Source organism: Rosa chinensis, chromosome 4, assembly GCF_002994745.2.
Source record: "Rosa chinensis cultivar Old Blush chromosome 4, RchiOBHm-V2, whole genome shotgun sequence".
Taxonomy (NCBI): Eukaryota; Viridiplantae; Streptophyta; class Magnoliopsida; order Rosales; family Rosaceae; genus Rosa; species Rosa chinensis.
Genome location: NC_037091.1, coordinates 62,257,142 through 62,284,730, shown reverse-complemented (window position 1 = coordinate 62,284,730; position 27,589 = coordinate 62,257,142). Strand labels below are relative to the sequence as shown.

The 27,589-nt window shown below is 38.1% G+C and overlaps 7 protein-coding genes across 12 annotated transcripts; 4 read left to right on the top strand and 3 right to left on the bottom strand.

The window, feature by feature from the left end:
• Nucleotides 1-2,019: 2,019 nt before the first annotated feature.
• Nucleotides 2,020-4,545, bottom strand: LOC112198042 (ran guanine nucleotide release factor). Its single transcript, XM_024339055.2, has 7 exons — nt 4,366-4,545; nt 4,246-4,281; nt 4,018-4,155; nt 3,757-3,843; nt 3,020-3,067; nt 2,835-2,911; nt 2,020-2,336 (listed from the first exon to the last, which is right to left on the bottom strand). The coding sequence occupies exons 1-7, from the start codon at nt 4,438-4,440 to the stop codon at nt 2,189-2,191; spliced, it is 609 nt and encodes a 202-aa protein (XP_024194823.1). The 5' UTR covers nt 4,441-4,545; the 3' UTR covers nt 2,020-2,188.
• A 177-nt stretch (nt 4,546-4,722) lies between these two features.
• LOC112197404 (cullin-3A) lies at nt 4,723-7,808 on the top strand. The gene is made up of 2 exons (XM_024338054.2): nt 4,723-5,198; nt 5,646-7,808. The coding sequence occupies exons 1-2, from the start codon at nt 5,038-5,040 to the stop codon at nt 7,681-7,683; spliced, it is 2,199 nt and encodes a 732-aa protein (XP_024193822.1). The 5' UTR covers nt 4,723-5,037; the 3' UTR covers nt 7,684-7,808.
• An 88-nt stretch (nt 7,809-7,896) lies between these two features.
• Nucleotides 7,897-10,402, bottom strand: LOC112197409 (haloacid dehalogenase-like hydrolase domain-containing protein 3). 4 transcript variants are annotated; one of them, XR_002935651.2, is made up of 10 exons: nt 10,018-10,402; nt 9,868-9,950; nt 9,698-9,781; nt 9,492-9,567; nt 9,331-9,403; nt 9,161-9,234; nt 8,790-8,883; nt 8,422-8,504; nt 8,285-8,347; nt 7,897-8,163 (listed from the first exon to the last, which is right to left on the bottom strand). XR_002935651.2 is itself a non-coding variant. In XM_024338061.2 (9 exons), the coding sequence occupies exons 1-8, from the start codon at nt 10,256-10,258 to the stop codon at nt 8,438-8,440; spliced, it is 792 nt and encodes a 263-aa protein (XP_024193829.1). In that variant the 5' UTR covers nt 10,259-10,402; the 3' UTR covers nt 8,222-8,347; nt 8,422-8,437. The 4 variants fall into 4 exon arrangements, 3 of the variants coding, with proteins under 3 accessions (XP_040374080.1, XP_024193829.1, XP_040374081.1); XM_024338061.2 differs by lacking the exon at nt 7,897-8,163 and having other exon boundaries at nt 8,222-8,347; XM_040518146.1 differs by lacking the exons at nt 8,285-8,347; nt 8,422-8,504 and having other exon boundaries at nt 7,897-8,131.
• LOC112197410 (sphinganine C4-monooxygenase 1) lies at nt 9,637-26,081 on the top strand. 2 transcript variants are annotated; one of them, XM_024338063.2, is made up of 3 exons: nt 9,637-9,654; nt 24,211-24,439; nt 25,226-26,081. In XM_024338063.2, exons 2-3 carry the CDS (start codon nt 24,218-24,220, stop codon nt 25,775-25,777), a joined length of 774 nt encoding a protein of 257 aa, XP_024193831.1. In that variant the 5' UTR covers nt 9,637-9,654; nt 24,211-24,217; the 3' UTR covers nt 25,778-26,081. The 2 variants fall into 2 exon arrangements, with proteins under 2 accessions (XP_024193831.1, XP_024193830.1); XM_024338062.2 differs by lacking the exon at nt 9,637-9,654 and having other exon boundaries at nt 23,968-24,439; nt 25,226-26,067.
• On the bottom strand, nt 12,034-15,857 carry LOC112197406 (probable hexosyltransferase MUCI70). The gene is made up of 9 exons (XM_024338055.2): nt 15,700-15,857; nt 15,389-15,618; nt 15,207-15,293; nt 14,763-15,118; nt 14,076-14,287; nt 13,709-13,965; nt 13,428-13,606; nt 12,536-12,634; nt 12,034-12,460 (listed from the first exon to the last, which is right to left on the bottom strand). The coding sequence occupies exons 2-8, from the start codon at nt 15,576-15,578 to the stop codon at nt 12,566-12,568; spliced, it is 1,350 nt and encodes a 449-aa protein (XP_024193823.1). The 5' UTR covers nt 15,579-15,618; nt 15,700-15,857; the 3' UTR covers nt 12,034-12,460; nt 12,536-12,565.
• Nucleotides 16,694-20,520, top strand: LOC112197407 (protein HGH1 homolog). 2 transcript variants are annotated; one of them, XM_024338058.2, is made up of 9 exons: nt 16,694-16,854; nt 17,152-17,274; nt 17,484-17,681; nt 17,965-18,046; nt 18,431-18,573; nt 19,028-19,141; nt 19,474-19,605; nt 19,927-20,040; nt 20,163-20,520. In XM_024338058.2, the coding sequence occupies exons 1-9, from the start codon at nt 16,801-16,803 to the stop codon at nt 20,211-20,213; spliced, it is 1,011 nt and encodes a 336-aa protein (XP_024193826.1). In that variant the 5' UTR covers nt 16,694-16,800; the 3' UTR covers nt 20,214-20,520. The 2 variants fall into 2 exon arrangements, with proteins under 2 accessions (XP_024193826.1, XP_024193825.1); XM_024338057.2 differs by having other exon boundaries at nt 18,428-18,573.
• Nucleotides 20,949-23,754, top strand: LOC112197408 (origin of replication complex subunit 6). Its single transcript, XM_024338060.2, has 10 exons — nt 20,949-21,435; nt 21,518-21,564; nt 21,638-21,742; nt 21,848-21,928; nt 22,116-22,227; nt 22,326-22,388; nt 22,478-22,565; nt 22,708-22,778; nt 23,101-23,197; nt 23,296-23,754. Exons 1-10 carry the CDS (start codon nt 21,316-21,318, stop codon nt 23,373-23,375), a joined length of 864 nt encoding a protein of 287 aa, XP_024193828.1. The 5' UTR covers nt 20,949-21,315; the 3' UTR covers nt 23,376-23,754.
• Nucleotides 26,082-27,589: the final 1,508 nt, after the last annotated feature.

The window sequence follows — 27,589 nt, the reverse complement described above, 5'->3', positions numbered from 1 at the left end:
GAACGATGAGGAATAGTGGTGGGGGAGGGTGGGCCCCACGAGCCAGCCCAGTAAATGGGAATGTCCTTCTCGACTCTCTCTGGCGCAGTTGGTGGGTCGGCTGACAACGCCACATCAGACTCGGACAGTTGTTATCTACTTGTCTACACCTTAAAATAATTTCATGTTCTTTTCTTTTTATTACAGAAAGTTTACCTCTTCAAAAAGGTAGTTTAGATGTTGATAATCTTCTTTGTTTTTGTTCTCTTTTTATAATTTTTTTCATTTTTTTAGGAGAAAAAGGAAAATCAAACAGAGAAATTTTTGAGAGATCCAAAACTAAATTGATCTAAATTAAAGACATTCAACGCTGGAAAATGAAGTTTCTTTGACCAAAGTTGTGGAGAGGAGGACTTATGAGCTATTGAAGTGATAGCATCAGCAACAAATTTATTTTATTTTATTTCTAAGTCTCAAGGCTTAGTTTTATGAATAATAGACATTCTTTTGTTGCTTTTATCTCCATTAATTTTAATGGCACAATTTATTTATGTAAGATTTAAACTTAAATCTTTTCATTATGAAATTATAATGTTACTGTTTTTCATTTATTATAATTTACAGCGCATTAAAATTGTCAGCTGTGGCCTCAACAACAAAACACATTCATTTCATGATCAAAAGCTATAAGTCTTTGCCGGTGAGTTGTGATCTGTTGGTAAGTTATAATTCTAACATTATAAAGGTTATGAGTTTGATTCTCACTGACATATGTAAGGGTGGGTGGGCTAATTTTTTTTTTTTTTTTTAATAAAATAAAACTTTAAGTCTTTCAATAGAAGTGACATTCATAAGCCAAATGGGATAAATTCCCAAATTATACACTTACCTGCAGTGAAAAGTAACCAATCTCAAATATGACGATATGACATCACCACTAGCATAGAGACAAACCACTTCATCTTCTTTCACATAGGATCTCAAAACATGTCAAATCACTTGCACGACTCATCATCTCGTTGATAATCATAAAATGCCTAACACATAGTTCATAGGATCTCAAAACATGTCAAATCACTTGCACGATTCATCATCACGTTGATAATCATAAAATGCCTAACACATAGTTCATAAAAGAACATCGTAGAATTAGCACAAGAGCAGGACCAAAAAGAAATCGGAAGAACTCATTCATGTTAAAAGGCTGAAAGCAATTAAACCTTAAATATATGCAAAAAATGGCGTAAAAGAGAACAGAAAGAAAAGAAGAAGAAAAAATATAAACCGGGTATGTAAATGAAAAATGGAATGGGCAAGCTGATATTATAGGCAAGACTAGGATAACTGCTCAAAACGATGCATTTTTTTTTAATGAAGAAAATAAAATTTTCATTAAATACGGACAACAAACTCAGCATAATAGAAAAACACACGAAGAGTATATAAAACAATGAGTCCCAATAAGGAAGTTTTGTTTCTGGTCTGAAAAAGGGAGTTCAATTCAACATTGTGGGGAAAAAAAAAACAAGAAGGTAGTGGTGCCGTTTCGATGACTTGTTGAAATGGACTTCATTTGTTAGAAAGGTTGACGATGATGAAGCTGCAATTAGGATATAAAATTTGATATAAAATTTGCTCATTTCTTCTGGTTTATGATAATGTAATGTGTAACCTACAGATTCTATACTTTTCAATGTCACACTCAAATTATTACATATAGATTTGGCAATGATTTGATGTGAATTTGCCACCCATAATTTCAACTAGTAGTCATCATCTGCAGACTATTATATGAAAACACAGTGCAAGGGCAGCAATATTGTATAGGCTTTTGGACCTACCAAGTGCATAATTCAAACAAGTTGCCTGCCTCGTGTTTTTGACTATAGTATAGGACCACAGGTTATCTTAATTTATGTATATTAAGTGCGTGGATTGTGATATATTATGTGCCTCTCTCCCAGTATATGCTTATCTGAAGTGACCCAGACTACATTAAACTATTCAAGTAATTCTTATCGAAAAAAAAAAAAAAACCCTATTCAAGTAACGGTTGGGTTTGATTCAAAACGATAACTGATCGACAACTGCAAATGGTGTGAGAACATCACACTACCAGAATCAAGCTATAGCAGAAGAGGCCTTCACAATGAAATAAGGTCTATAACTACCCTAATACTCTGGAGGACATAACTGTTCGAAACACATCTCATGGCCCAGAACCAAAGAGATTCCAGTCATTGATTTTGAAGCTCGAGACAGCGAGTCTAAAGACCTCAGACATTGGCACATGCCCAGATTGTAATGCAGGAGCAGCAAGACCGGCCCCGACTGTGTTAGCACTTTCGCTCAGAGGACTGCAACCAAAATCACACAAGCGTTTCAACATCAGAATGCACTAGTGACAAATAATTGCCAAATTAAGAGTTTACATCTACACAAATATCAACATGCCCATATTCCATATTCTCTTTCTGAACTGTTTAACTCACTACACTGGATTCTAAATCCTAGTCATAGCAACCATGATACTTTTTTAAAGATTAGTGCCCACAGAAGACTTCTTGGACCTAGATTCATCAAGGTATTTAAGGCCTGTCAAGGTGGGTCTTGTTATAGATGTGCAAGCACATCACAATACGAGGTCCAGATCTTTGGTGATAACACGGTTAACACCCCCACCTCCCAATAAATATTCAGGAACGTCTACCATCAATCTTACTAGATCTGTCCATAGAATATCTGTGTTCAGTAAGCACACAGAATAAGACATCTTTGTTTCTAAGAGGCAATTTCTTTATTCTATATTCAGTAACCAACAAACTAATTTTTGGGAACTCACTCCTGATACTTACTTGATATGAATGGGTTCGTATGCAGTAATTAGCACATCTGTATTAACTCCCTTAAGTCGTAGGTTTGCCACATAGACCTGCAGGACTCAAAACAATAGACCCTAGTTAGAATATTTGCCACAATTAACATAAATCAGCATATCCTGAAACAGCTAAGAATGCTGGAGAACATGAGAATTACATACCCTCACAGTATTTTGTGCTTCCCTTCCTTGTCGCCCCTTGGAAATTGCCTACAACAAGAATGAAAGCATAAACTAGAGTTCAAGAGTCCAGAAAATGTGCTATGGTTCATGCTATTTGTTAATAAGCAAGAAAATGCTTCTCTTTGCAAACAATTAACTATGAGAAATTAGATCCTGAGGAAGTTTTGAGATATATGAATATTGAAGAACCTCAATATCAAATTTAACAGACAAACTTAAAATAGAAACGGTATAACAGAATCTGCCAGAAAGTTAATACAATGTAGAGTAAGGAAATCATCAAAGTTAATTAGGTATATGTGTGTCCAAAATTCAACATTAGATAGAGAGAGTGAATGTCCAGATAAGTGTTTCTAGTTCATAGTTTGTTTCTCATCTTTTGCTTTACTATTCTTCACAGTTGAAACAAACTTAGATGGTTGATTCCGATAAGCAAGTGGCATTATCGAAATCCATTCAAAAATCATAACAGCAATGTGTGCCCTGATCGAACTATAGAAGTAAGATGCCATTGCAACGAGCCATATGGTAACGAAGTTACATTCAATATGGGTATCCGCCATACATAATCACACACAACACACCAGGCCAATCAGAAGCAACATTTATTCATCACCAATAGCATTGAAAAAGGTTAATTTGCAATATATAAACCACACAAAGCAGGGGAAAAAATTAATAGACATTGGCAATCAAACGCAACATAATTTGCATACCATTTGGGCAACTGCAGTTGTAACAACAGCAGGTATGTTTCTGTAACATAGCCCAGGAACCTCAACTACTCCCGACTGCTCAACCACCTGAAGATAATTCGGCAGCAAAAAAAAAAAAAAAAAATCACAATCCACCACACATTGATAAATCATCAGGTGCTAATGCGAATACCTCACACTCCATTCGCAACTCAAAACTCGAAAAATAATTAAACCACGCAATTCGTAATAATAACAATGCAGAAGTTGAGAATCACTCACCACACTTCCCTCAGCCTCTTGCTCGGTGGCAAGGTCCTGAAGAAACCAGGTAGCACTTCCATTGTCCCCAACTTCAGGCTTCAAATCCAACAGCTCAATGATCAAGCTCTCGTCGCGGGCGGGGTCCACAAATGCCTCCTTCAAAACCCAAACCCAACAATAATCAACATGAATTTCAATCCACAACACTCACTGTTACACGCAGAAATCACTAAACCATTGACAAACCTGGTGATCAGGAACCTGACGAACATTGCTCACATCCTACAATTTTTCCACACACACACCATCATCATCAGCACCTCAACATAAAACACAGCCACAAATTGAAAGAAACAAAGCCCAAACCTGAAATCTATTAGGGATGATGCTGGAGATGGCCCCGCCGAACAAAGCGCGTTGAGAATACACTTCCTGTGCCATAACGACGTCGTTCCTAATCGCACGGTGGGGCTGGTCTGCTCCTGCCAATCGCCGTTTGTTTATATACGAGCTTCCGCGGTTAGCTTGAATTTCACGTCCGCGTCAAGTTGACGAACCGCGACCGCTTAATTTTCAAGCTAAATTTCTTTCGTGGGGGCTAGGCCCACGATGGTTTGGCCCAATGAACAAGTTTCGTTTCGTTTCGTTTTAGATAGACGCGCCGAAATATTTTTGACGAGGAAACGTCCAACGAAAGAAACGAAACGTTTCGGTTATTTTTAACGACGGAAGGAAAAAATGAAGTGAAAAGAAAGGAAAGCCCAAAATTCATGGCTTTCTTTCTGAAATGAAATGGCATCCCAAATCAATCACAGGAGCCAAAGCCGTTGCTTGCCTCTCTCCAACCTTGGATTCCCCTCGTAATTTAATTTCCCCATAAAACCCCTCCGATTAGTTTTTGTTTCTTCGATCGCAACTGTGACGCGGTAAATCACCGAGGTCTTTGTTGTTGTTAAATCCGAACAAGCCTTTGGTGAAGTTTTGGGATTCGAGGCTTGACGACTTTTGGAATCGGAGGTAATAGAAAGTAGAGAAACGATGAGTAACCAGAAGAAGAGGAATTTTCAGATAGAGGCGTTCAAGCACAGAGTGGTGGTGGATCCGAAATACGCCGACAAGACGTGGAAGGTTTTGGAGCATGCAATCCGTGAGATTTACAATCACAATGCTAGTGGCCTCAGCTTTGAAGAGCTTTACAGGTTCGTGCTCTTCGTTTTTGATTTTTTTTTTTTTTTTTTTTGATGATGATGATTTGACTTTGCTTCTTTTGCGCGAAATATTATGAGGCAGGCTTAGTAGCTAGGGTTTCGATTGCTTTGGTTTTTAATTTTTTAGAGATTTTGGAATTCGATTGCGATCGGCTTGTTCCTGTTAGGATTGATTGACCAAATTAGGTTACTGATGTAGATGATGGTGATCATTAGGCGCCTTGGATACATGAATAGGTTTAGTTTGATATTACTATTCGAGTTACGAAATGATCAAGGAAGAATTAAGATAAGTTTAGTAACAGAATGTATAATGGAGGATGAGTCGTTACGATTTTACAGTTTTGCACACATACATAAGCATATGCTAGTTTAGGGCTTTGAATTTGTGAGAATGGATTGTCACGTTGCTATGCTCTTGTTGTTTTATGTATATAGAAATGCGTACAATATGGTGCTTCACAAATATGGTGAGAAGCTGTACTCGGGGCTGGTTAAAACTATGACTTCTCATCTCAAAGAAATATCCAAGTGTATCGAAGCTGCTCAAGGAGGGATGTTTCTGGAAGAGATGAATAAGTTGTGGACGGATCATAACAAGGCGTTGCAAATGATTCGAGACATACTGATGTACATGGACAGGACTTACATTCCGAGTACCCAGAAAACCCCTGTTCACGAGCTTGGGCTGAATCTTTGGAGAGATAACATTATTCACTCCAGCAAGATCCAGACGAGGCTTCTAAACACACTTCTTGAACTAGTACTCAGAGAACGGACCGGTGATGTTATCAACCGGGGTTTGATGAGGAATATAATTAAGATGCTAATGGACTTGGGTCCTTCAGTTTACCAGGAAGACTTTGAGAATCCCTTTCTTGAGGTTTCAGCCGAATTTTACAAGGGTGAATCTCAGAAATTTATTGAGTGCTGTGATTGTGGGGATTATCTGAAGAAGGCTGAGAGGCGCCTAAATGAGGAACTGGAGAGGGTGACACATTACTTGGATGCAAAGAGTGAGGTCAAGATTACTAATGTGGTGGAGAAGGAGATGATTGCTAACCACATGCTGCGACTAGTCCACATGGAGAATTCAGGCTTGGTGAACATGCTTCTTGATGATAAGTATGAAGATCTTGGAAGAATGTACAACTTGTTTCGTCGGGTTGCCAATGGTCTCTCAACAATACGAGAAGTGATGACTTCTCACATCAGGGAAACTGGTAAACAGCTGGTTACTGATCCAGAAAGGTTGAAGGATCCAGTGGAATTTGTGCAGAGGCTCTTGGATGAGAAAGATAAGTATGATAGCATCATTAAATTGTCGTTCAACAATGACAAGACATTTCAGAATGGTTTGAATTCCTCTTTTGAGTATTTTATTAATCTAAATACTCGTTCACCTGAGTTCATTTCACTGTTTGTTGATGACAAACTCCGCAAAGGGTTGAAGGGGGTCAGTGAGGAGGATGTAGAAGTTATTCTCGACAAGGTGATGATGTTGTTCCGTTACTTGCAGGAGAAAGATGTGTTTGAGAAATATTATAAACAGCATTTGGCAAAGAGGCTTTTGTCCGGTAAAACTGTCTCTGATGATGCAGAGAGAAGTTTAATAGTCAAGCTCAAGACAGAGTGTGGGTACCAATTTACTTCAAAATTAGAGGGTATGTTTACAGATATGAAAACTTCCCAGGATACGATGCAAGGATTTTATGCTAGCCATCCTGAGCTAGGGGATGGCCCTACATTGACCGTCCAGGTTCTAACAACGGGGTCCTGGCCCACTCAACCGAGCGTGACATGCAACCTTCCAGCAGAAATGTCAGCGCTCTGTGAGAAATTCCGCTCATATTACCTAGGAACCCATACAGGTCGGAGGTTGTCTTGGCAGACAAACATGGGCACAGCAGATATAAAGGCTACCTTTGGGAAGGGCCAGAAGCATGAGTTGAATGTTTCCACTTACCAAATGTGTGTCCTAATGCTATTTAACAATGCTGATAGACTTAACTATAAGGAGATTGAGCAGGCCACTGAGATTCCAGCTTTAGATTTGAAGAGGTGTCTGCAATCCATGGCTTGTGTGAAGGGAAAGAATGTTCTTCGGAAAGAGCCTATGAGTAAAGACATTTGTGAGGACGACACTTTTCTCGTTAATGAGAAGTTCACAAGCAAGCTGTATAAGGTGAAGATAGGAACTGTGGTTGCACAGAAAGAATCGGAACCAGAGAAACAAGAGACTCGTCAAAGAGTGGAGGAGGACAGGAAGCCCCAGATTGAAGCTGCGATAGTGAGGATCATGAAGTCGAGGAGGACTCTGGATCATAACAATGTAATATCTGAGGTTACAAAGCAGCTGCAATCACGATTCCTGGCCAACCCAACAGAGATTAAGAAACGTATTGAGTCCCTTATTGAGCGAGAGTTCTTGGAAAGGGACGGTACAGACAGAAAATTGTATCGGTATCTTGCCTAGAGAATTTGTTTACTTTTCATAGCATTGATATCATAAATTGTACCTCAATTAGGTAATGTAATATTGTTGTCTGCAATTACGATTGATTTTCATGAATATCAATTTATTGCTAGTTTCACGGTTCACTGTCTGACTTGTCGGATGAACTTTAACAAGCTGAAACATATCTAAATTCAGACCAGATATATAATTGATTGTCCATCAAATTCATAGTAAGAACAAAACTGGGTTCTCATGAGATGGGTTCTCATGTATACTCATCTGCTTTTCACTCGCTGTTTTATTTCTCCTACTGACACGTGCAGCAATGGTTTACCATATTCTGTGATTGCCTGTTTACTCTTTAGATTTCTGATATGGAGTAGAGGTGGAGCTCTTTCTCGTGCAATTATTGACTAGTAGTGAATAACAATTAACCCTCCTTTTGGCCACCTTGTCACTTATTTCTCTATCGACTTAAATTTATCATATTATATGAAGCTGTGAAGAACAAAAGTTTAGAACAGAAATTCAATCACATTTCTAATAGCGAGGCAGATGAAATCTCATAATGAATCACTAAAGAGATCAGAAATGTTGGTTATTTTTGTATGTTACAAACCTTCTGAAGCAATGGAGGTTATTCTACTACATAGATTCAGGAAGTTTGTCCTCCGTGTGATACCTGAAAACAACGAAAACAAGGAATGGTTAAGGAACAAACAAGTTTGAAATACAATCAACAAAACAGTGTGGTACCTATTCCTTTTGAAAGCTATGACTCTGAAATGAGAATTCTATTTCGAATGTCGGAGAATGTCTTCACCTCCTTGCCCCATAACCTGCTTATTCAAATGAGTGGTAACTACTAAAGTATCAACCGTATTAGAACTAAGAGCTATTTTTGTAAGGTAGCTCCCAGTGAACCGCAAAATTCATGAAACAATCCTATCATTAACATCTGAAACAAGCATAGTATCATGAAATTCAGTGAACCATATTTTAATCTGCCTCGGCAAAAGAGGTTTTCTAATCTACTTAAAATGAATGGTCATATCATGATTAACGTTAACATCAGCGCACATTCAATAAGGACAGTCACATGTTTAAATGAAAAGAACTCTTACCAGCAATCAATTCCAACAGCATTGGCCCCAATCTTATCTGCATTTTCATCATCACCGACATGTACTGCCTTGCCAGCATCCGCATGAGTTTGATCTGTAAATTTCAATGTGTACTTGAGCATTATTGCAAGATTATATTGTCTGGAGCAATAAATCATTATCCCAATAGTGACATTGCTGGGGCTGAAGGTGATACGCTTGCCAAAACATGTTTTGCAACAATTTGATCACTATCGGAGTTTAAATTAGCGGTTTACTTTTGATGGAAAACATTGAAATAAAACCCAAGAATGTACAGTTCATACCAACAGGTATAGAAAACCATTACACGTGTACAGTTCAACCGCTGAACATGGTGCTGCAATACATACCTAACGCAGCTTTAAATATGTTTGCATCTGGTTTTTCAGAACCAACCTCTGAAGATATGATAACAGCATCAAACCTGCAAACAAAGTGAACACGAAAAAACACTTCATTTCTGCTCCCTGTGTAATAATTACCAACCAGAAGAAACAAGGTACAATGCCCAGTTTCTCACAGATGCAACACATTCAGCTCCTCGAGTAGTTTCCTTAAGCGGGAGTCAAAATTCGATACAACAGCAAGCTTAACTGTATTTCAATACAATGTAGGTACAGTGAGAACTTATCATGCAACAAGAATAGTACTAGTAGCAAGCAAATAAAGCGGCAGACTAACCTCCAGCATCCTTGAGAAGTACCATTGTTTCATAAGCTCCATGGGGTAAACGCCATGAATCACCTCTAGCATAGTACTGATAAATGAAGCAACCAGACTCATCATTCGTTTCGAACCTTTTAAGCTCAGATGGTGTACAATATATATATATATATATATATATATATATATATATATATATATATATCTATCCTCAAATTAATTACCTGATAGACGTGTTCGAAATAATCAAGATCAGAACAACCAGTGGCTTCTGAAACAACTAGTTTCCAAAATGGCCTCCCATCTCCCTAATCATCAATACACAGAAAACAATGATTGGTCTACAATGATATTACATGAACTAGATACAGAAATGAATATCGATTTTCGAGACCTGGTATCGGAGCTTTTGAGGCCAAGGAGCAGAGAAGGCTCTTCTGAAACCCTGCTTGATTTCAGCTGGAGTTGCAGTCACACCTGTGCAGAACAAGAAATCAAAACTGGATTCTGTTTTTCAAGCGGGAATTGTGGTATCGAAACACACCGTATTGGGTTCCTATGGAGGCGTAGACCTCTTCGACGGGGTTGGCCAGCTGCAAGAGAGTACCTCCGGCGTCCAACAACAATGCGTCGTAGGCTCTGCGAGGCGATCGGAGGGCAGAGAAGCAGCGAATGTGGGTTTTGGGATGAAGAGGTTTAAGGGTTTTCAAAAGAGCGCTGCCGCCGTGAGAGCATTTGACCAAGCAACCCTCCATTTTACCAAAGCGAAGGGGTCTCGCTCCCATTTTTCCAATTCATTTCAAGCTTCGAAGAACTTTATAACTATTGCTGAAAAACCCAAGATCTTTCTAATATTAGAAAAGGAGGACACCGTTGCGTGAGTAAAATCGCAAATACCTACTTGAACTTTACGTTACTCATCAGGACACTCTGATCGAAGTCACTAAACTCAGGGCATGTCATATAATTCAGTTGACCGAAAAAAACACATTTGTTTTTGGGAAGCTTCACATGAGAAGAGGTTTCAAGAGCACTGCCATGAATGTGGTTATAACTTTTTTTTTTTTTGGTTGGATGGAGGCCAAAACGGCCTAACAAAAAAGAAACTTAGCTCATACGGTTAGAAGAGTCCTACTTCTGGTAGTGTCACACAAGTCATCAAGCAAAATATCCCTGACTTGTGGAGGAGGGTGCTCAAGATAGTTTATGTAGAAATCATCCTCCAAGCAACATTTGGATAAATCATCGGCAACCATATTTTCTTCCCTATAGATATGGTGTATATCGGTTTCCAAGAAGATACTAAGATAAGCTCTGCAACTTTTCAGAATAGAACAGAGAGGATGGAGTTCATCAGTTCCCTTAATCAAGAGAAGCATTAGGGTCTCAGAATCACACTCCGCAACAAGTTTCCCTCTAAATCTCTCAGAGGTCATTTTTAAGCCCATGAGCATCCCCCAAGCTTCAGCCTCAATCACCTGGCCAACACCAAGGCTAGCACAGAAGCCACAAATCCAATTTCCTTTGTGATCTCTCAAAACACCACCGGCTCCTATACGACAAGACTGAGCTTTCCTAGCCCCATCAACATTGAGTTTGAACCAACCATCATTTGGACACTTCCACTTCAGCTCAATGATAGAAAAATTCAATTCATCATTCTTTTTTCCTTGAGCAGATTGCCATTCAGATGTGGCATCCACTATAACTTTCCACGGTGTAAATGGCATTTTAAATTCTTCATCAAAAATTCACTTATTTCTATTCTTCATCAAAAATTCACTTATTTCTCCATTTCCACAAATACCAGCATGTATAGATGAAGATGCTATTCCACTGCAAACCATTATAGCAATAATCACTGCAGTGAATATTTGCTGCAAACTAGCCCCACCAATTAAGGCTAAGAGCTCGACTTATCTTGTCCAAACAAATGACCTTTTTCCACACCTCCATAGCTCTAGAACAGTCCCTAAGGAGATGAATTAAAGTTTCTGGGTACTTGTGACAAATAGGGCAAGTAGACACAGTAGTAAAACATCTCTTAGTCCTCTCCACATTAGTTAAAATTTTTCTATGGGACACAAGCCAATCAAAAGTTTTGAGTTTGGGAGGAATAGAAATACTCCAAAAGCACTTCCATTTATAACTGGAGAATTATTCCTCCTTAATAAGGGCAAGGTAAGCTGACTTGACAGAGAATTTCCCATTTGACGCTTCACCCCAAATTCTCATATCAAGACCACTATTCAAAAAACCAATAGGAATGCTGAGAATCTGGTTAACAATATCAGCATTAAAGTGACTCATAAGAAAATTCACATCCCATCCATTTTGGTTCCAAGTATTACTAACCTTGAATTGAGAATCCATGTTAGTAGGGGAGGAAACATGACCAGCTAGGGGGCCACAATGTGGTTTATAACATTACCCAGCTTCAGTTTGTTTCTTTTTTTAAGTTGCTGAAAACCTCAATATTTTTCGACAATTAAAAAAATAAAAAGGAGAACATCTTTACCTTGACAAAGAGAACCACACCACATTTTGAAAACCAAATGGATTCATTCAATTTTGGGGCGAGCTACTTTGTATACCATATAAAGAACAAAAATGTATTACAACTTGTAAGTTTCTAACCCTTCTTTCATGAAAATTAGAAAGGTGGGTTTGAAAATGTATAAGAATTCCTAGAGAGGAAAATAAGCCTCAAACATATATGCATTTTCAGTCACTAAAAGTGTAAACCACCAATGAATTGCGATTATGAGGGATGACTAAAGTAACCACTCTTGCGTGGTCTGTCTTTCCCTGTTTGAAGTATTTATACCAACCAAACAGCACCAGCAGTTGAGGCTTATCCCTATGCATGCTATGTGCTCAGGTGGAAGTGCAACAAAATAACCCTCCAGCCATTAATAGCAGCAGGACAAGACAACTCGATCAATGTCTAGCAAAAAGAGCTGAAATTGGCTTGGTTTTTGTCCATCCTGCAAAAATCCCAAAATATGGTCACACAAATATCAATGAACCAGGTTCACAGATAAACGTGACCTTAACCTTACCAGGCATACACTAAATGTCATAACTTTTAATCAAGTAACAGGTGGAGACAGCTCTGCCCTGTGCCGGAATAGCTTTGCTAGTGCTCTGCGCTCACAGTCCTGGAAAAAGTAAAACAGTAAAAAACTAGTTCAACCAATGACCTTGACACTGACAATTTTATTTGATTCAACTTAACACGACTGAATATATATGATAAAACCGCCCAACATATACTGAGCACAATTGCCTGCAAAATCTCTTATAATAGTGAACTGAAAGTTTTCTAACCCTTGTGCCAGAAAGTATGCAGAGCTCAAAGTGTTTCAAAAGCACCAAGGTTTCTACAGAAGAATCATTATACAATAGTTCTGCAGTAGAAACGAGGAAGAAACAACTACTTAGCATTTTCACTTTGGTAAACATCCCAAACCCAATCAACCTCCTCTCTCATCAATTTCCTCTCCCTCCCTTTCATCAATCCAGATCTATAGAATTTTATTTTGTTTGAAAGAAAAAAAATTCCATTAAGGTATCATGGGAACATCTGGAAAGCTGAATCCTAAAGGAGCACCAAAACTATTCTACAACTACCCTGCTGAGAATAATATTTGCACAAATAAAATCCACCATCATTTTAGAAGCAATTACTTCTAATAGCAACCACCATTTTCAAATAATTACTCAGACATAGCAACCAGAAGTCATCCAATTTGAAATTTCTTTGAAACGCATCCTCAAAACCAAATTGCTAACCTAAAAACTGTCGCGGATGATCAACATAGTTCAAAATCATGATAAAGGATACTTCATTCAAAGAACACAAATTGCATGCTATATTCAGTAGAAATATGATCTAACAACTAACAGAAGTATATGCAATAAATTTTTTATTTTTCTAAGAATTTCCAGTACCTTGAACATATTTAGGTAGAATGGTCTATCTGGGTTCATTCTCTTCAATTTTAAGAAAGTATATGCAAAGCTAAGCTGATCGCGGGAGGTAAACCGGTCAACTTCATTAAACCAGAGGCATGAAAATAAATTTGAAATAGGTGTATGTGCACGGACAATAAATGAACCTTCGGGAACATCTGCAGGGTAAAATGGCACACCAAATCAGCATATAATATGGTTGAATTCTGACGAAAGGAAAGTACTGTCTTTACAAGTAACAAAATGTCAATAACACTCACAACTTGGAAGAGGAGTATTTGGGTCTGAAGAGTCAAACTTGGTGAGGCCATCAGATTGGTAAAATGTGAACTGCTCATCAATCACTGTGTGATTGTACTTATTTAGACGCTTATTTTGGAGCACCTCCTCCCAAACACAATGCCGGTCATAGTGATTGGAAATGGCATATTCTGATTTTGCTCGCCATAAAAAGTATTCGATAATCTGCATCGGATCAGTATTAAGTCGCATCTTGCTGTCAACCCAAATGGAATACCTGTAAACAGGAATTAAAAGGGCAAGGAAAATGCATTAAAAACCCAATCAGAATTGAACAAGCCAAAACCTCACCAAAACTGTATGGCTGAAACATGGTGTAAGAATTACCATGATGAGGGAAAAAGGCGATGTGATAAAAGTTTTGGCACCTTTCCAGTTCTCCGCATATCTGCATATGGTAAGTTCTTCACTATAACTATCCTCCACAAGCCAATATGTCCTGTATCATCACGAAAATGCCCCTCGGATGATATTTTTGCCAGGCTTTCTTCATCCACAAACATTACAAAACAAACATTTTTCTTGGAATAGTCACTGATCTGCAAATAAGGATACATTATCATCAACACTGAAACAAAGAAAATCTGCAAATCTTCTAATGCCAAAACATAAAGTATTATACCACCATAGTCATAGATTAACTTATACTCGCAACAATCACTTTAGCACTCCTCAGGACCTATAACGTTGGGATTGTAGAAAATAGTTATGCTTTCCATCACTCTTTTTCTGGTCAGTATACTGCTTATCAATACCATTAACATAACTTATGAAAACACCACTACTTGTTTTTCATCTCTTCACACCACCATTCTGTAATGATTAGACTAATGAAAAGTGCTGTCCGAAAGAAAACTCTTCAACTAAGCCTTTATCTATTGATTTTCTTGTACAAAATTAAGGGCCTAACAAAAGAAGTTAAAAAGAGACCAAAAAACTATTTTACCACAGCATTTGATTACCTGCTTTACAAAATGAGGAACAGAGAAGTTCAAAAAGGAGTAGCACATTTACCTTTCTACTTGTAGGCCTTCTTAGAAAATCAGAGCTCCCAAAAATGCAAGAAGATACTGCAACCTTACAATCCTTCATATACGCCTTGTCCTTCATATCTAAATCAAACCCAGTGCTTGAGGACCCTGGAGGCCCGTTGACAAATCCGCAATGAAGAGTTTGATTTACGGCATAAAAGGACTGCTCTCTTTCCTCAAGGGTCGGATGCCCTCCAAATCTAGGTTCATATATATTACTTGTAGGAAGTTTTTCCTCTTGGTCAATGTACTCTAGTGAAAACTGTGTAAAGTTCATAACTTCCCGGGGTTCCTTAAAATAATCAACTGATTCCTTCAACGGAACGTCGCAAGGAGTATCTGACCGGACCAAAAGGGTGTTACTTTATGTTTGTTATACATCATTCAATTGCAAATTCAATGCAAAACTAAGACAAAGAGCACTTACATTTCCTACGATGCTTGCTTCCACCATCAGTCCGCGAAGATTCTACCTTTACTGGAATAACTGCACTTTCTTCATTCTCATTCTCATCTACAATGAGTAATGAAGATGAACCACCACCATTGTTACACTGTATTACATACACAAACAATACGGACATGTATAAACTGAATTGGTGCACATACCTGTAGACAACATTGTGAGGCCGAAGAAGATGAAATAAAGCAGAAAGATTGCTGCAAAGACAAAAACCCAGAGCGAGAATTGCAGTGTAGAAATGCGACTAAACCTTCTTCCTCTGCGAACAAAGCGAGGAGTACCATGCTCACTTGGACCAAGATACATCAGAACCGCTCCCATCAGACCTCTTCCCATCTCTCTAAAGCCAACAATTCACTACCGCGCCTCATCAAATCTGCCAACAAATTCAATTCGAGTCTGTTTACAGCAAATATTGAGATTTATAGAAATGTATAAAACGTTTAAGGATACGTACATTTTCAAACAGGGGAGCATTGTGGCGTCCAGAATGTTCTGTTTTCAGGGGAGGCTTACTCGGTCGGAGATCTGACGGTGGAGGAAGTGGCGAAGTGGGAAAACCATGGGAAGAAGAAGAAGATCTCTGTCTTGTTTTTTTGATGAGGAGAAAGATCTCAGTCATTTTTTTTATTTTTTAATGGACCACCGAGTTTCTTGTAAGAGGTTATTTTCTCCGCTAAATACAGTAAAATTTTGATAAATGAATTAATAATTTTAGTTAAAACTTAAATTTTATGGTCACGTCCAATTTGTACATGCTTAATGTTGTTATTCCCTCTCTCATTTTCATCTCATGTAAGTAAATTTCAGGGTCAATTACTTAGAGGAGAAAACAAGAATTATTCTCATCTCTATTTAATCATTTAATGGTATTATGTTTATCAAAAAATGAATGTTGTGTGACCTGAGGTGTTTGGTCAAACGGAAATCTATTTAGGTCTGTAAGGTGGGAAAATATGAGCTAGATACTTAAAGAGGTTCAGCGTTCGTTCATCCACTTGTGAAGAACACATTTTGAGGAGAGATTTATCAAAATTAGATCTCGACTCGAGGTGGTAGCATATTTTACCACAATTTTTGTAACTAAAAAGTGAATGCTGTATTTGGACACTTCCCTAAAAGTTAAACTCTAAAACTTATAAAGCTAAGGTCTATGAGAAATTAACTTGAATATTCTCTGTTTATAGAATCATGAACGAAGCGGTCGGACCATTAGATTTGTCTAACCGTCTAATAATTTATTATTGGGTATGTAAGTTCACAGTAAAGAAGCACACTTTCGAATTTTCAATGTTAAACAATTGTGTATTGAATGTGAACGATAGTTCTTTTTTTTTTTTTACTGTCCAATGATTTACTGCCAGTAGTTTATCGTTGCTCGATGTACATTCGGTCAAAACGGTAAAGATTTCTTACGCTGCCTTAACCAAAGCTGGTCAGAGCAACTTTTCGGGGAGGAAAACGGCGTCGTCTACCCTAGACTGTTGTCTTTTTTGTTGGTCTGGAATTTATAGGAAAAGTGACCGTGTCTGCGGCAGCGGCGAAAGACAACAAAACCATGGCGACGGAACTCGAAGAACTAGTGGGATTTCTGTCTTCCCCATCTCCAAATGTAAGCACTTTTCATTCTCATCTATACCCACTTACTTAACTTGCTTACAAATCCCACCACAGTAATTAAATTCTTAGGCTTTAATTCCATGGAAACTTAAATTTTTGGTGACTGTTCTGGGTTAGTTTCATCTTACGTACATATTTGAGAGATTAGTGTCATTGAGCTCCTCTAATTCTAGGATATGTGGGTGTTATAGGCACGTTCTTGTTACCAAGTGTTTTTATTTAACTGGATTTTAGAATGCAATTTGATTGATGGTAATGGATAATTAACCAACTCTTTCATGTTTATTAGTTGACAAAGGCAGCTGTTGATATTGTTCATGGATTAACCGGGTCCGAAGATGGCTTGAAGTCTCTAGCCAATCATGCAGAGATTCTGCTGCCGCCATTATCGCGGCTCGTAGCCGGAAAGAAGGTGTTTATAGCATGATTCCTTTTGGAAACTTCTTCCTGCAATTGTTTGTAAATTTTTTCAACTTGATCATTGCGCAGTAATGCAGAAAGGGCTTGGAGTTTGGGTTTTTGATGCCATTGTGCAAAGCTTTTACTCATTCTTATCTTGTCATCGTTCTCCACCGAATAGTATTTTGAATGAATGAAAAAAATCGGTTTGATGTTTTTCAGGAGGTCTCGGAACCTGCAGCAGTAGCTCTTGTTAATCTTTCCCAGAGGTCGGCTGTCGCAGCAAAGATGGTTGATATGGGAATGATTAACCTGGCTATGGACCTTTTATTTAAGTCAGAACCTAATATAAGCCGGTTGCTGGTAATGCTTTTAGTTAATCTCACTCAATTAGAAAGTGGTACTGCCTCTTTACTGCAGGTGTGTTTTTTCTCCTCAGTTCATATTATGATAGACCCCCTAGAAATACGCATAAATGAAGATGATAACATTAACCCCTCATTTTTCTTTTTAAGAAGAAATGGCAATCTATTATATCCATTTATACTTTTGCTGTTTGGGTTTCAAACAAGGCATTTTCTTAATCATTGCCGTACATGTATATTTACATATTTTGGTCATGTAAATATTACGGATCTGTATTTTTCTACTCTGTCACTTTAAACATAAATGACTAATCATAGGAACTATGTTTTTGTTCTAGACTGGAGATGAGAAAATGCAAGGGCTCTATGTTATGAAGCTTGTGAGATCATTTTGTAGATCCTCCTCCAGTGAAGATAGCGGTGTGTTGCTCTTTTCTGCATTGTTTCTCTTTTATGTTCTACTTGGTACATGACAGTGAAAAGCGTAAAAATGAAGCTTGCCTTCTCGTTCCTCTAGATCATTTTAGGTAGTCTTGACTCTTGAATTTCAGCCATAGCATCCTGAAAGTTGATGTTTTTTTCTTTGGACACAAGTGCTTTGGCTTCCAAGATGTGCATCTTTGATGGTCCAAGATCACATTTTAGTATTCTGGACAAAAATTACAAAAAACAGAACTTGTACCTCTTTAGAAAATTCTGATGCATCTCCAAGTTGTTCTTTTTGCAGTCATTCAAATATTGGCATTTGTATATCACAGTTATCACTATATTGCTCTGATTTTTTTCCCCCACATGTATCAGAAGATCCATTTGAACATGTTGGGTCTATACTTGTGAACATCTCAAAGAAAGAAGCAGGCAGGAAACTTTTGCTGGACCCTAAGCGAGGACTTCTGAAGCAGATTATTAGACAGTATGACTCTTCTAGCCCGTTGAGAAGGAAAGGGGTATGTACAGTAGATCACCTCAATGAATTAGGATAAGGAATCTTGCATTGTCTACTATTGATGCAGCATGTATCTTTCACCTCTGATTATCAATAGTTAGTAAGAGACAATTTCTTGTACACATGACAGCAATTTCTTTATGACTTGGCCTGAGTTGTAAAGATGAAGTAGCTCTAGGACACCATAAAACATTAATTTTTTTATGAGATCTTTAAAGAAACTGTTATTGAAGTATTGTGTACAATCATATTTTACCATCAGGACAGCTGTCATTTGAATGTTGGCTTCCTATTTATCATTAGTTAGGCTTTTTTAATGGATTCAACTTCTTCATCTATCAAGGACAGCTTACTGTGGTTTGTGATTGAGCAGCCTAACATAGTGCCAATCTAGTTAAGGAAGTGTAGTTAGACACACTGCTAACCTCTTTAGTACAATGATTGTTTGCTCACAGGTTTCTGGAACTATTCGTAACTGTTGTTTTGAAGCTGCGAGCGAGCTTCAGAATTTGCTTTTGATTTCAGAGTTTCTCTGGCCAGCTCTGCTTCTGCCTGTTGCCGGTAACAAGGTAAGATAAGCACCTGCATCTTGACTTTAGAACTTTCTTATCAATTAGGCTGAGGAATGCTGGACTCTTTACTTTTTAGTGCAAGAACGTTAGATGAAAAGTATCCTTTATTTACTAAAACACATCATATAAATATTCTCTCCCGCATTTGTCTCCTGACTTTTATTTTTAAGGAGTTATAGAATCTTCACAAATTTTGTTATAGATAGCGTTCTATAGTTCTATCTGCTTACGAGTTGCAATACTAAAATATAAAGAGTTCTGTTTCTTTCTGCTACTCTTCATTTTTTCTTTTTGTTTCCTCTTCTGTTGATATGGTAAATGGTGCCCAGATTTACAGTCAGCAAGATAGATCAAAAATGCCACTTGAGCTTAGTAGTGCTCTCTCAATTGAGCGTGAACCAGTTGATGATCCTGAAATTCGTGCTGAAGTCCTGGAGGCAATATACATGATCACATTACAGGTCGACTAACTAACATTTCGTCTGAGTTCTTGCTAAGTGTGCTCTAGATGCAGTAATTTATATCTTGACTTGTTTATTTAATGGATGGTATTTTGCTTTCAAAGTTGAAAACAAACATGTGATATCAAGGAATGTGATTCAATAACAAAGGGCCGAGTCTATACTATAAATGTTGTTGGATGAATGCGTAGATAGTGCATTTGTGGAGTGCTTTCTCTTGACATATGCATGTTATGCAATCAGTAGAGCTTTATAGAATAAGACATACAATATAGCATCTCAAAAGCTTTTAATCTCATGTGTGGCTCTCCGTCCCTCCAGGAGGCAGGTCTAAGAGCCTTTTGGTCTGTCAATGGACCAAGAATAATACAAGTGGGTTATGAAGATGAGGAAGATCCTAAAGTAATGGAAGCATATGAGCAACTCGGCTCCTTGGTATGTACAAGTTTCTGCTTGCCTACGCACATAACACTTACCTTTCTCCACTTCTATTCTATTATTTCTTGTGCTTTTTCCTCCAACACTAACGTTACCGCTGCCTTGTATTGTTTTACCAGTTGATTAATAGCAGTGGGACAGAGGAATCAGCAATTGAGACATCAAATTAGCAGTAAGAAGATCATCAATTTTGATCCAATGGACCCTCAGCAGGTTTGCAATGCTGGCCGTCAGAACTTTTGGTGATGTTTGTCGTGGCATAACCTTTAGCCCTCTCAGAATAGAATTGTTCGGCTGGTTAGGAAAAAGTGTTATGAGTTATGGATTGATATCTGAACAGTTGTTAAACTGGTTATGCTCTCCGAGTAAGAGGGGAAAAAGATAGCATTCTAAGCACATTGAAATAGATAACCTTGTGCTATGTTTGAATCCTTAAAGTTACTCAGTTTGGATCCCATTAACACTAAAATTTACCATCGTTGGAGTCTTCATTTCCAGTAGACTTTCGATATTTTACTTTAAGGCCACGTTTGGTTCACGGAAAGTAAGCATCAAGAAAGGCAAGAAAGGAAACTTGTTCCTTTCCTGCGTTTGGGATGCAAAAGGAAAGGTAATCATTTACTGAAGGAAGGGAAAATAAGGGGGAAAGTGATTCCTTCCAAACCCCAAAGGAATCACTTTCCTTCCTTTCCTTGCGTTTATTACTCACAACATATTATTTTATTATATTATTTACAAACTTTTCAACAACTTTTCTGATAACTTTCCTTACGTTACCAAACATCGGAATGGAAAGTTGTTGGGAAATTTCATTTCCCTTCCAATAGGAAAGACAAAAGAATTATTTTCCTTTCCGTGAACCAAACGAGGCCTAAGAACAGTCTTCTCAGAAGTAGTAAATAATTTGCTAAACACATGGTGCAGCCATTTTCTTAGCATTTTTACCAAAATGCAATACTTTCTCATCACTCGCAATAATTACTTTCATATTATTTGCTAAGAGGGAGAAAAAAAAAATTACGAGTAATTATTGCGTAAAATTATGGTAAATATCCTGGTTAAATTTACACAATTACACCCTCTGTAAATAAAGACGTCCATTTTTAACTTGCGGGCGCCAAAAGCTACCGGGAAATCCCGGGAAAGCGCGAAAACTCGTAATTTGAGTTCCCGCCTTTTCCAGGTGCATATAGCAATCGCCAAACCACCCTTCTCTCTCTCTCTCTCTCTCTCAGATCCCTAAACCCACAAACCCAAAATCATCCAACGAAGATGGATCTTTCAGACATAGCCAAGAAGCTCGACCTCTCCGACTCCAAGCAAGTCGTCCGCAGAGCCGCCGAGCTCCGCCGTCTCTGCGACATCCAGTTCGACTCTTCCGTTATCGGCGTCGTGAGTTTCATTTCATTCTCAATCTTCTAATTTAATGAGCGTTTAGAAATTGGGTATGTATAATTTCGGTTGTAATTTACAGGGAGAGGTGTGCAAGGCCGTGATCTGCTTGGAAATAGCCGCAACAAGGTAAATATATCATGGGCTCTCACATTTATTTTGGGATTTTAGGGGGGCTGTGGTTGATTTGGATTGTTTACAGGTCGGGGATTTTGTTTGATCGGCAAAAGGCGATAAAGTTGAGTGGGATGTCGGAAAAAGCTTACACCAGATCCTTTAATTCCTTGCAGAACGGCCTCGGCGTCAAGTGCGTTTTTTTTTCTTTCGATTTTCTCATTTGCTTGTTCCAATTTTGTTGCTGTTAGTGGATACTGATTATTGGATTTGGATTGCATTGTGGGTTGTGGTGCAGGAACAAACTGGATGTTAGAGAACTTGCGATTCAGTTTGGGTGTGTTAGGATCATTCCCTTTGTGCAAAAGGGTTTATCCCTGTAAGTTTTAATTTCCTTTCTGCAATGCAGCTTTGTTCTCTTCCAGTTTTCAGTGTATACATTATTACACTGAAGGTGTTTGATAATATGTTCCCCAGAGTCATGTTTTGTTAGTTTCGGGGGTGGAATTTGGCTATTGGGGATATTGTCTGATTCAGAAATTGGTTTATTTTACTTTGTGTTTCAGTTACAAGACTCGGTTTCTTGCATCGTTGTTGCCTTCTCGGCGGGCAGGTGCTGACTTCACTCGACCTGTCTTTGTTGCCGTTGCATTTTATTTGTGTGCAAAGAAACACAAGGTATCGTGCGATTGTTTTGTGTGTCTAGCTTGCACAATTCAGTGACAGGAGGAGTGGCTTCCTCAACATTTACTAATTATATCCTACATGTTTTACAGCTAAAGGTAGACAAGATTAAGTTGATTGAGCTCAGTGGTACTTCTGAAGCTGAATTCTCTTCGGTAAGAAACAGCATCAGTCTCCTATTGCTGATTGTAATATTATTTATAATCGTTACTTACGTACAAGTGTCTGTGTACTTCCTCCACAGGTTTCTGTTTCCATGAAGGACTTGTGCTTTGATGTTTATGGGACCGAAAAGGAAAAGAAAGATCCCAAGGAGGTTAAGGGGAACCGAGGTAGGTGTCTGCTGCTGAGTTTGTATTGAATCTTTGCCGTGGTGCAGTTTATGTAAAAGACTGTTGATATAATTTGTCATCATAAAAGTAGGTTTTCAGACGACTTATCTCTGATATGTGTTTCTTGTTGACTTCCCTGCAGAACTTTTAGATGTTTTGCCAGAGAAAAGGAAACTTGAGGATGGTGGTTATTCATCTGATGAAGGATCTGAGGTACTAATTATTTAATTCTGGTTGCATCATTTGTTCCCTGAAGAAGGAATTCATTATGCCTGCCGCTATATGTTGAGTCCCCACAATGGTTCTTGGTTTGAGTCTGTTCTCTCAGTCCACATGTGATAGCTTGCAAAAGTTAACTGATCCTTGAATGCTAGTGAGACATGTTATCATGTCCTGAAATCTAATAGGATCACAATGTACCCAACATTGAGGATTTTCTTGTTTCTTATGTTCTTTAACAGCCTCTAGACTTGGCCGTTCATTACTTACAAATGAATTTCAATACTGGAACTATAACCGTTTTATGCATTTACAGCCTTCATGCTATAAGAAGCGCAAAACAATAGACAAGCAGGCCTATGAGGGTTGGAAGAAGACTGTCATTGCATCCAATAAACAAACCAAGGCAAAAGGTTTGAGGGCATATTTCCTTGTTTCATATATATATTCTTCACAAGCCGTCAATGCACATTGAGATGGGACCTAACTATTTTCCCTTGCTTTTTCTCAGTTCTTTGCAAGCGGACCACACAAACTGGCCTAAGCAGCTTTCTTAAGAAAGCACCTGAGAAGTTGAATGCTACTACTTAGGACACACTTGTTCCCCTCATTTTCGCACAAGATGCTGGGCATATTTTGCTGGAACAGCAAATGTGAAAAAGAAAGAAAATAGAACAAATTTTGAATCCCCACTGTTGGCTCTCCAAACCATCTTTATCACTCCGCCGTAATGACATTGGAGTGACCCATCTTCTTGTTACATGAGTTATGAGGCCCATATGTGTAATCAAAAAAAAAATCAAACTAGTAGAAATTTTGATCATCTAGAAAAAGTTGTTAGTCCTATTCCGTGGGTATACAGCTGACACGTCATAAGCGTCGACTTGTCCAATTTCAAACGTAAGCAAAAAAAAAAAAAAATCTTTAATCGAGTCAAACTTGGTGTCCTTATTTGTCCGTCCACAGAAACGAGGCAAAACCCAAACTACCAAACTCGCGATTCCAACTCACTGTCCATCCCGGAAGCGCCACGTAACCGCGTCCCCATCGCTAAAAATGGTACCGCAAACACTGAAACATTAGATGCAGTTTGAATGTCCCTAGGATATTTCTGGGTGTCCATCATTGCTTCTCCCTCTCTCTCTCTCTCTCTCTTATTGATTCCAACGAAAGCCTGCTCCTTTTGTTTTAAAAGTCCAAACTTGACCTACTTTAATGGTTTATATCCCAACCCAATTTTTCATTTCAAGCTAGGCGTCAAATAATAGTGGGGAAAGCAGAAGCCTTTTAATAGTTTAGGGTTAGGTTCTCTGTTTTAGGATTTGGGTATTTGGGGAAGAGGAATTAGAAGGAAAAATCATCACCATCCAATTATTGGATATGCAAATTTAGAATTTCTTGTTGATCCAATTTTTGGGGGTTTTATATCAAAGATGGGATTTGAGGTTTCTGATGAGCTATTGGGAACTTTCGTCCCAGTTTTGATATATTGGGCATATTCAGGGATTTATGTGCTTCTGGATTCGTTTGAGAAGTATCGACTACACACCAGGAAAGATGAGGATGAGAAGAATTTGGTGTCCAAGAGAACCGTGGTTAAAGGCGTTCTTCTTCAGCAGACCATTCAGGCCATTGTTGCTATCATTTTGTTCACGGTATTACTTGAGCTCTTTTCCTTTTCTGTAGAGACAGATTTTTTTGGTTGGTTTAGATTTGGCACAAGCATAGAATTGGTAATTAACGTGATCATTGGATAAATTAGGAAATTTTATTTGGTTCTTTTGGGTATTTATTACTGTTTTGTGAGAGTGAATTGGGATTATGTTCAGGCTAGGGTTTATCATTGTTTTTTTTTTTTTTGGGTGAAATTTAAGCTTTAACTGTGTTTATGGTGTGTTTAGTGTAGCTTAGAGCATACTAAACCTGCTAGATAGAAGCTTGGATTTTCGGATGGTTTGGTCACATGGTTTGACAAGTTGTTGGGATGATGATTCTAGGAGTTGGTATGTTCATGAATTAGAGTAGTTGTTCGGGTTGACTAACCTGTTTGTCTTTTTGGTTGCAATGATGAACTAAGCTTCAGTTTTTAGTGATTATTTACCCCCTCCTTATCATTTTTTTTTGGCTGATCCATAGATTATCCAATTAACTAAGCTTTAGTGTCTCAATGTATCCAATTAACAAATGTACTGCATAACAACATAGCCTGTATGACATGGTAGTTTTGTTTATGCTGCATCTGATGATTGTTTTCATTATTAATACCCTCCGATCTCTGCTGAGTGTGTTTTCCAACTCCCTATACTAGTTGTCTTTGTTATTACATTGTGAATAAGAATCCATACCTGATTCCTCATTTATTGTATGATAATAAACCTCATGTTTATTTGCTGGTATTCATATGCGGATTAAGATTTTTTGTCGATTTTGTTATTGTTTAGGTGACAGGAGATGATGGTGCAGCTGCAAGTGTAAAGCCTTCTTACATAGATCTAGCAAGACAGTTAGTTACTGCAATGTTGGTTTTGGATACCTGGCAATACTTTATGCACAGATACATGCATCACAACAAGTTCTTGTACAAGCATATTCATTCTCAACATCACCGGCTTGTTGTGCCCTATGCATTTGGAGCCTTATACAATCACCCTGTAGAGGGTCTTCTCCTTGATACAATTGGTGGGGCCTTATCATTTCTCCTCTCTGGTATGTCCCCTCGAGCCTCCATATTCTTCTTCTCCTTTGCCACCATCAAAACAGTAGACGATCATTGCGGATTATGGCTTCCCGGGAACCTCTTCCATGTACTTTTCAGAAACAATACTGCTTACCATGATGTCCACCATCAGCTCTATGGAAGCAAGTATAACTTCTCCCAGCCTTTCTTTGTCATGTGGGATAGAATACTTGGTACCTATATGCCGTACTCATTGGAGAAGAGAACAGGTGGGGGCTTTGAAGTACGACCTGCAAAAGAAGGGAAGGATATTTGATTCTTACTGAGGAACACGAATGCACTCGAATCGATTGTACCAGTATTATTCTTTTCCTCTTAGGGAACCACACTGCTTATATTTTGTACATACATATATAATGTTGTGCCTTACTCTTTTGAGTTCCTTTTTGAATGTGTTAAAAACTTAGTGTTATGGAATTGAGAATTCTTGTACCCACTGTAGCTCAGGCGGTTTCAGTCTTTACAGGCTATGTTGTTATGCAGTACATTTGTTTCTAATTGCTGTAAATGATTGATCAACACTCTGGTAGTGTGTTACGATTTGTATTCCGGTTGTTAAAGTCATTGTAGCTTTTATGGTTCTTGTTTAAATTTGGAGACCATCATCATCTTTGAGAAATAATCAAAACATCCCCCTGACACTAAACAAACCTTCTGAGAGCCATGAGGAAATCCTATACATCAATCTATAAGCGACCGACACCTTTAATATTTGTCATTTGTAGTTTACCGAGTGGTCCACGATCCTTACCTCAATGTAATGCTCGAAATGTATGCCTATTACCTAACAAGATGATTAGGAATGCAGTTTTGAATACTCTGATCTGAGACAAGACTTACAAGTTGATCTGCTATGATCACCCATGAAACTCGGTTACAAGTTCGGCACAACCCAATTCACTGGTGTGTTTGATATTGGTATAATGAACCTTTCAATAGCATTTATGACACAACGGCTACCTCTTTCCTGAGTTACACACCATCACCATCATCATCCTTGCACATAAGCTATCGTCTTAGCTGTAGTCTTCTCGTGGCAATATGTAATGGTTCCTAAATCTTATATCTTCGCTTGCATTTTACATCATGAGTCATGAGAACAGAATTATGCTACTTGTGGCAAAGGACTTGCTGATAGAAACTCTTATCTGTTGTAGAGAATTGAATAATTGTATTGTATTCATCTCACCATGAGGTTTATATAAGGTTACATCATGTATACAAAAGACAATACATAATAGCTATACTAATCAATCGCACATTACAAGTATGTCAATCGCATACATTAAGCAATACCTATTGCATGAATAGTCATTATCATTTACAACACTCCCCCTTAGATATTCCATGTCAATAGTGTTGCCTCTGCTATGCGCTTCTAAGTTGTCTCGTCAAAAACCTTGCCAAGTAATAAAAACTCTGTGGGAAAAAATAACATTGGTAGAAGGAGAAAAAGAGCACAACGCGCGTGAATGTGGAGTTGACGCAGTCGGATAACTAGGTTTACTAGCAATAAACCTAACAAAAAGATTTTGGAGTCCACCAGAGATAAAAGAGAAAATTCTCAATTTTGATTGATAATATGATAAAAGATGAAAGATAGTTCTGCAGCCATTTAAGGTTGCTTATATATGGGAAAGAAACCCTAGGGCGACTAACAATGAAACCCTAAAGCCCACGGATTAAAACAAAACAAATCCAAAATAAACTAGAAAACGTAAAATAAAAAGAATGTAAAACTAGCTTAAAAATATGAAATCATGAATCGGATAATTAAGACGATACATTTTGGCCTAAATCTGATAAGGCTCACTAAAGTGAGTCTTGAAGATCTCGTAGTTCCCATTCTGGAATCATGCGTCTCAAACGGACATTCTGGCCAAAAGTTAGTCAAATCTGATTCAAAATCAAAACCTGACTTTTTGTACGAGTAACTCGAAAGGTCCAAAACCAAATCTTCTTGAATATTCCAGCGGCTAATAATCTCATTACGCGTGAGTTACCTATTTTCCAATCACTCTTCTTGATTCTACGCCGCTTCTTTGCTTTTATGGTTTTCTGGCTAAAC

Coding starts and splice junctions, on each gene's coding strand:
- LOC112198042 (XM_024339055.2), bottom strand. CDS start 4,440: ATGGCACAGGAAGTGTATTCTCAACGCGCTTTGTTCGGCGGGGCCATC. Junction 2,912..3,019: donor AAGCACAAAATACTGTGAGG/GTATGTAATTCT, acceptor TGAGTCCTGCAG/GTCTATGTGGCAAACCTACG. Junction 2,337..2,834: donor TACGAACCCATTCATATCAA/GTAAGTATCAGG, acceptor TTTTGGTTGCAG/TCCTCTGAGCGAAAGTGCTA.
- LOC112197404 (XM_024338054.2), top strand. CDS start 5,038: ATGAGTAACCAGAAGAAGAGGAATTTTCAGATAGAGGCGTTCAAGCAC. Junction 5,199..5,645: donor AGCTTTGAAGAGCTTTACAG/GTTCGTGCTCTT, acceptor TTATGTATATAG/AAATGCGTACAATATGGTGC.
- LOC112197409 (XM_024338061.2), bottom strand. CDS start 10,258: ATGGGAGCGAGACCCCTTCGCTTTGGTAAAATGGAGGGTTGCTTGGTC. Junction 9,782..9,867: donor CTCAAAAGCTCCGATACCAG/GTCTCGAAAATC, acceptor ATTGATGATTAG/GGAGATGGGAGGCCATTTTG. Junction 8,505..8,789: donor GCTGTTGGAATTGATTGCTG/GTAAGAGTTCTT, acceptor TTGAATAAGCAG/GTTATGGGGCAAGGAGGTGA.
- LOC112197406 (XM_024338055.2), bottom strand. CDS start 15,578: ATGGGAAGAGGTCTGATGGGAGCGGTTCTGATGTATCTTGGTCCAAGT. Junction 14,288..14,762: donor GAAGGCCTACAAGTAGAAAG/GTAAATGTGCTA, acceptor CCTTATTTGCAG/ATCAGTGACTATTCCAAGAA. Junction 13,966..14,075: donor CGCCTTTTTCCCTCATCATG/GTAATTCTTACA, acceptor TCCTGTTTACAG/GTATTCCATTTGGGTTGACA.
- LOC112197407 (XM_024338057.2), top strand. CDS start 16,801: ATGGCGACGGAACTCGAAGAACTAGTGGGATTTCTGTCTTCCCCATCT. Junction 17,682..17,964: donor GTACTGCCTCTTTACTGCAG/GTGTGTTTTTTC, acceptor TTTTTGTTCTAG/ACTGGAGATGAGAAAATGCA. Junction 20,041..20,162: donor ATGAGCAACTCGGCTCCTTG/GTATGTACAAGT, acceptor TTGTTTTACCAG/TTGATTAATAGCAGTGGGAC.
- LOC112197408 (XM_024338060.2), top strand. CDS start 21,316: ATGGATCTTTCAGACATAGCCAAGAAGCTCGACCTCTCCGACTCCAAG. Junction 21,565..21,637: donor TTGGAAATAGCCGCAACAAG/GTAAATATATCA, acceptor GATTGTTTACAG/GTCGGGGATTTTGTTTGATC. Junction 22,566..22,707: donor GGAGGTTAAGGGGAACCGAG/GTAGGTGTCTGC, acceptor ACTTCCCTGCAG/AACTTTTAGATGTTTTGCCA.
- LOC112197410 (XM_024338063.2), top strand. CDS start 24,218: ATGGGATTTGAGGTTTCTGATGAGCTATTGGGAACTTTCGTCCCAGTT. Junction 24,440..25,225: donor TTGCTATCATTTTGTTCACG/GTATTACTTGAG, acceptor GTTATTGTTTAG/GTGACAGGAGATGATGGTGC.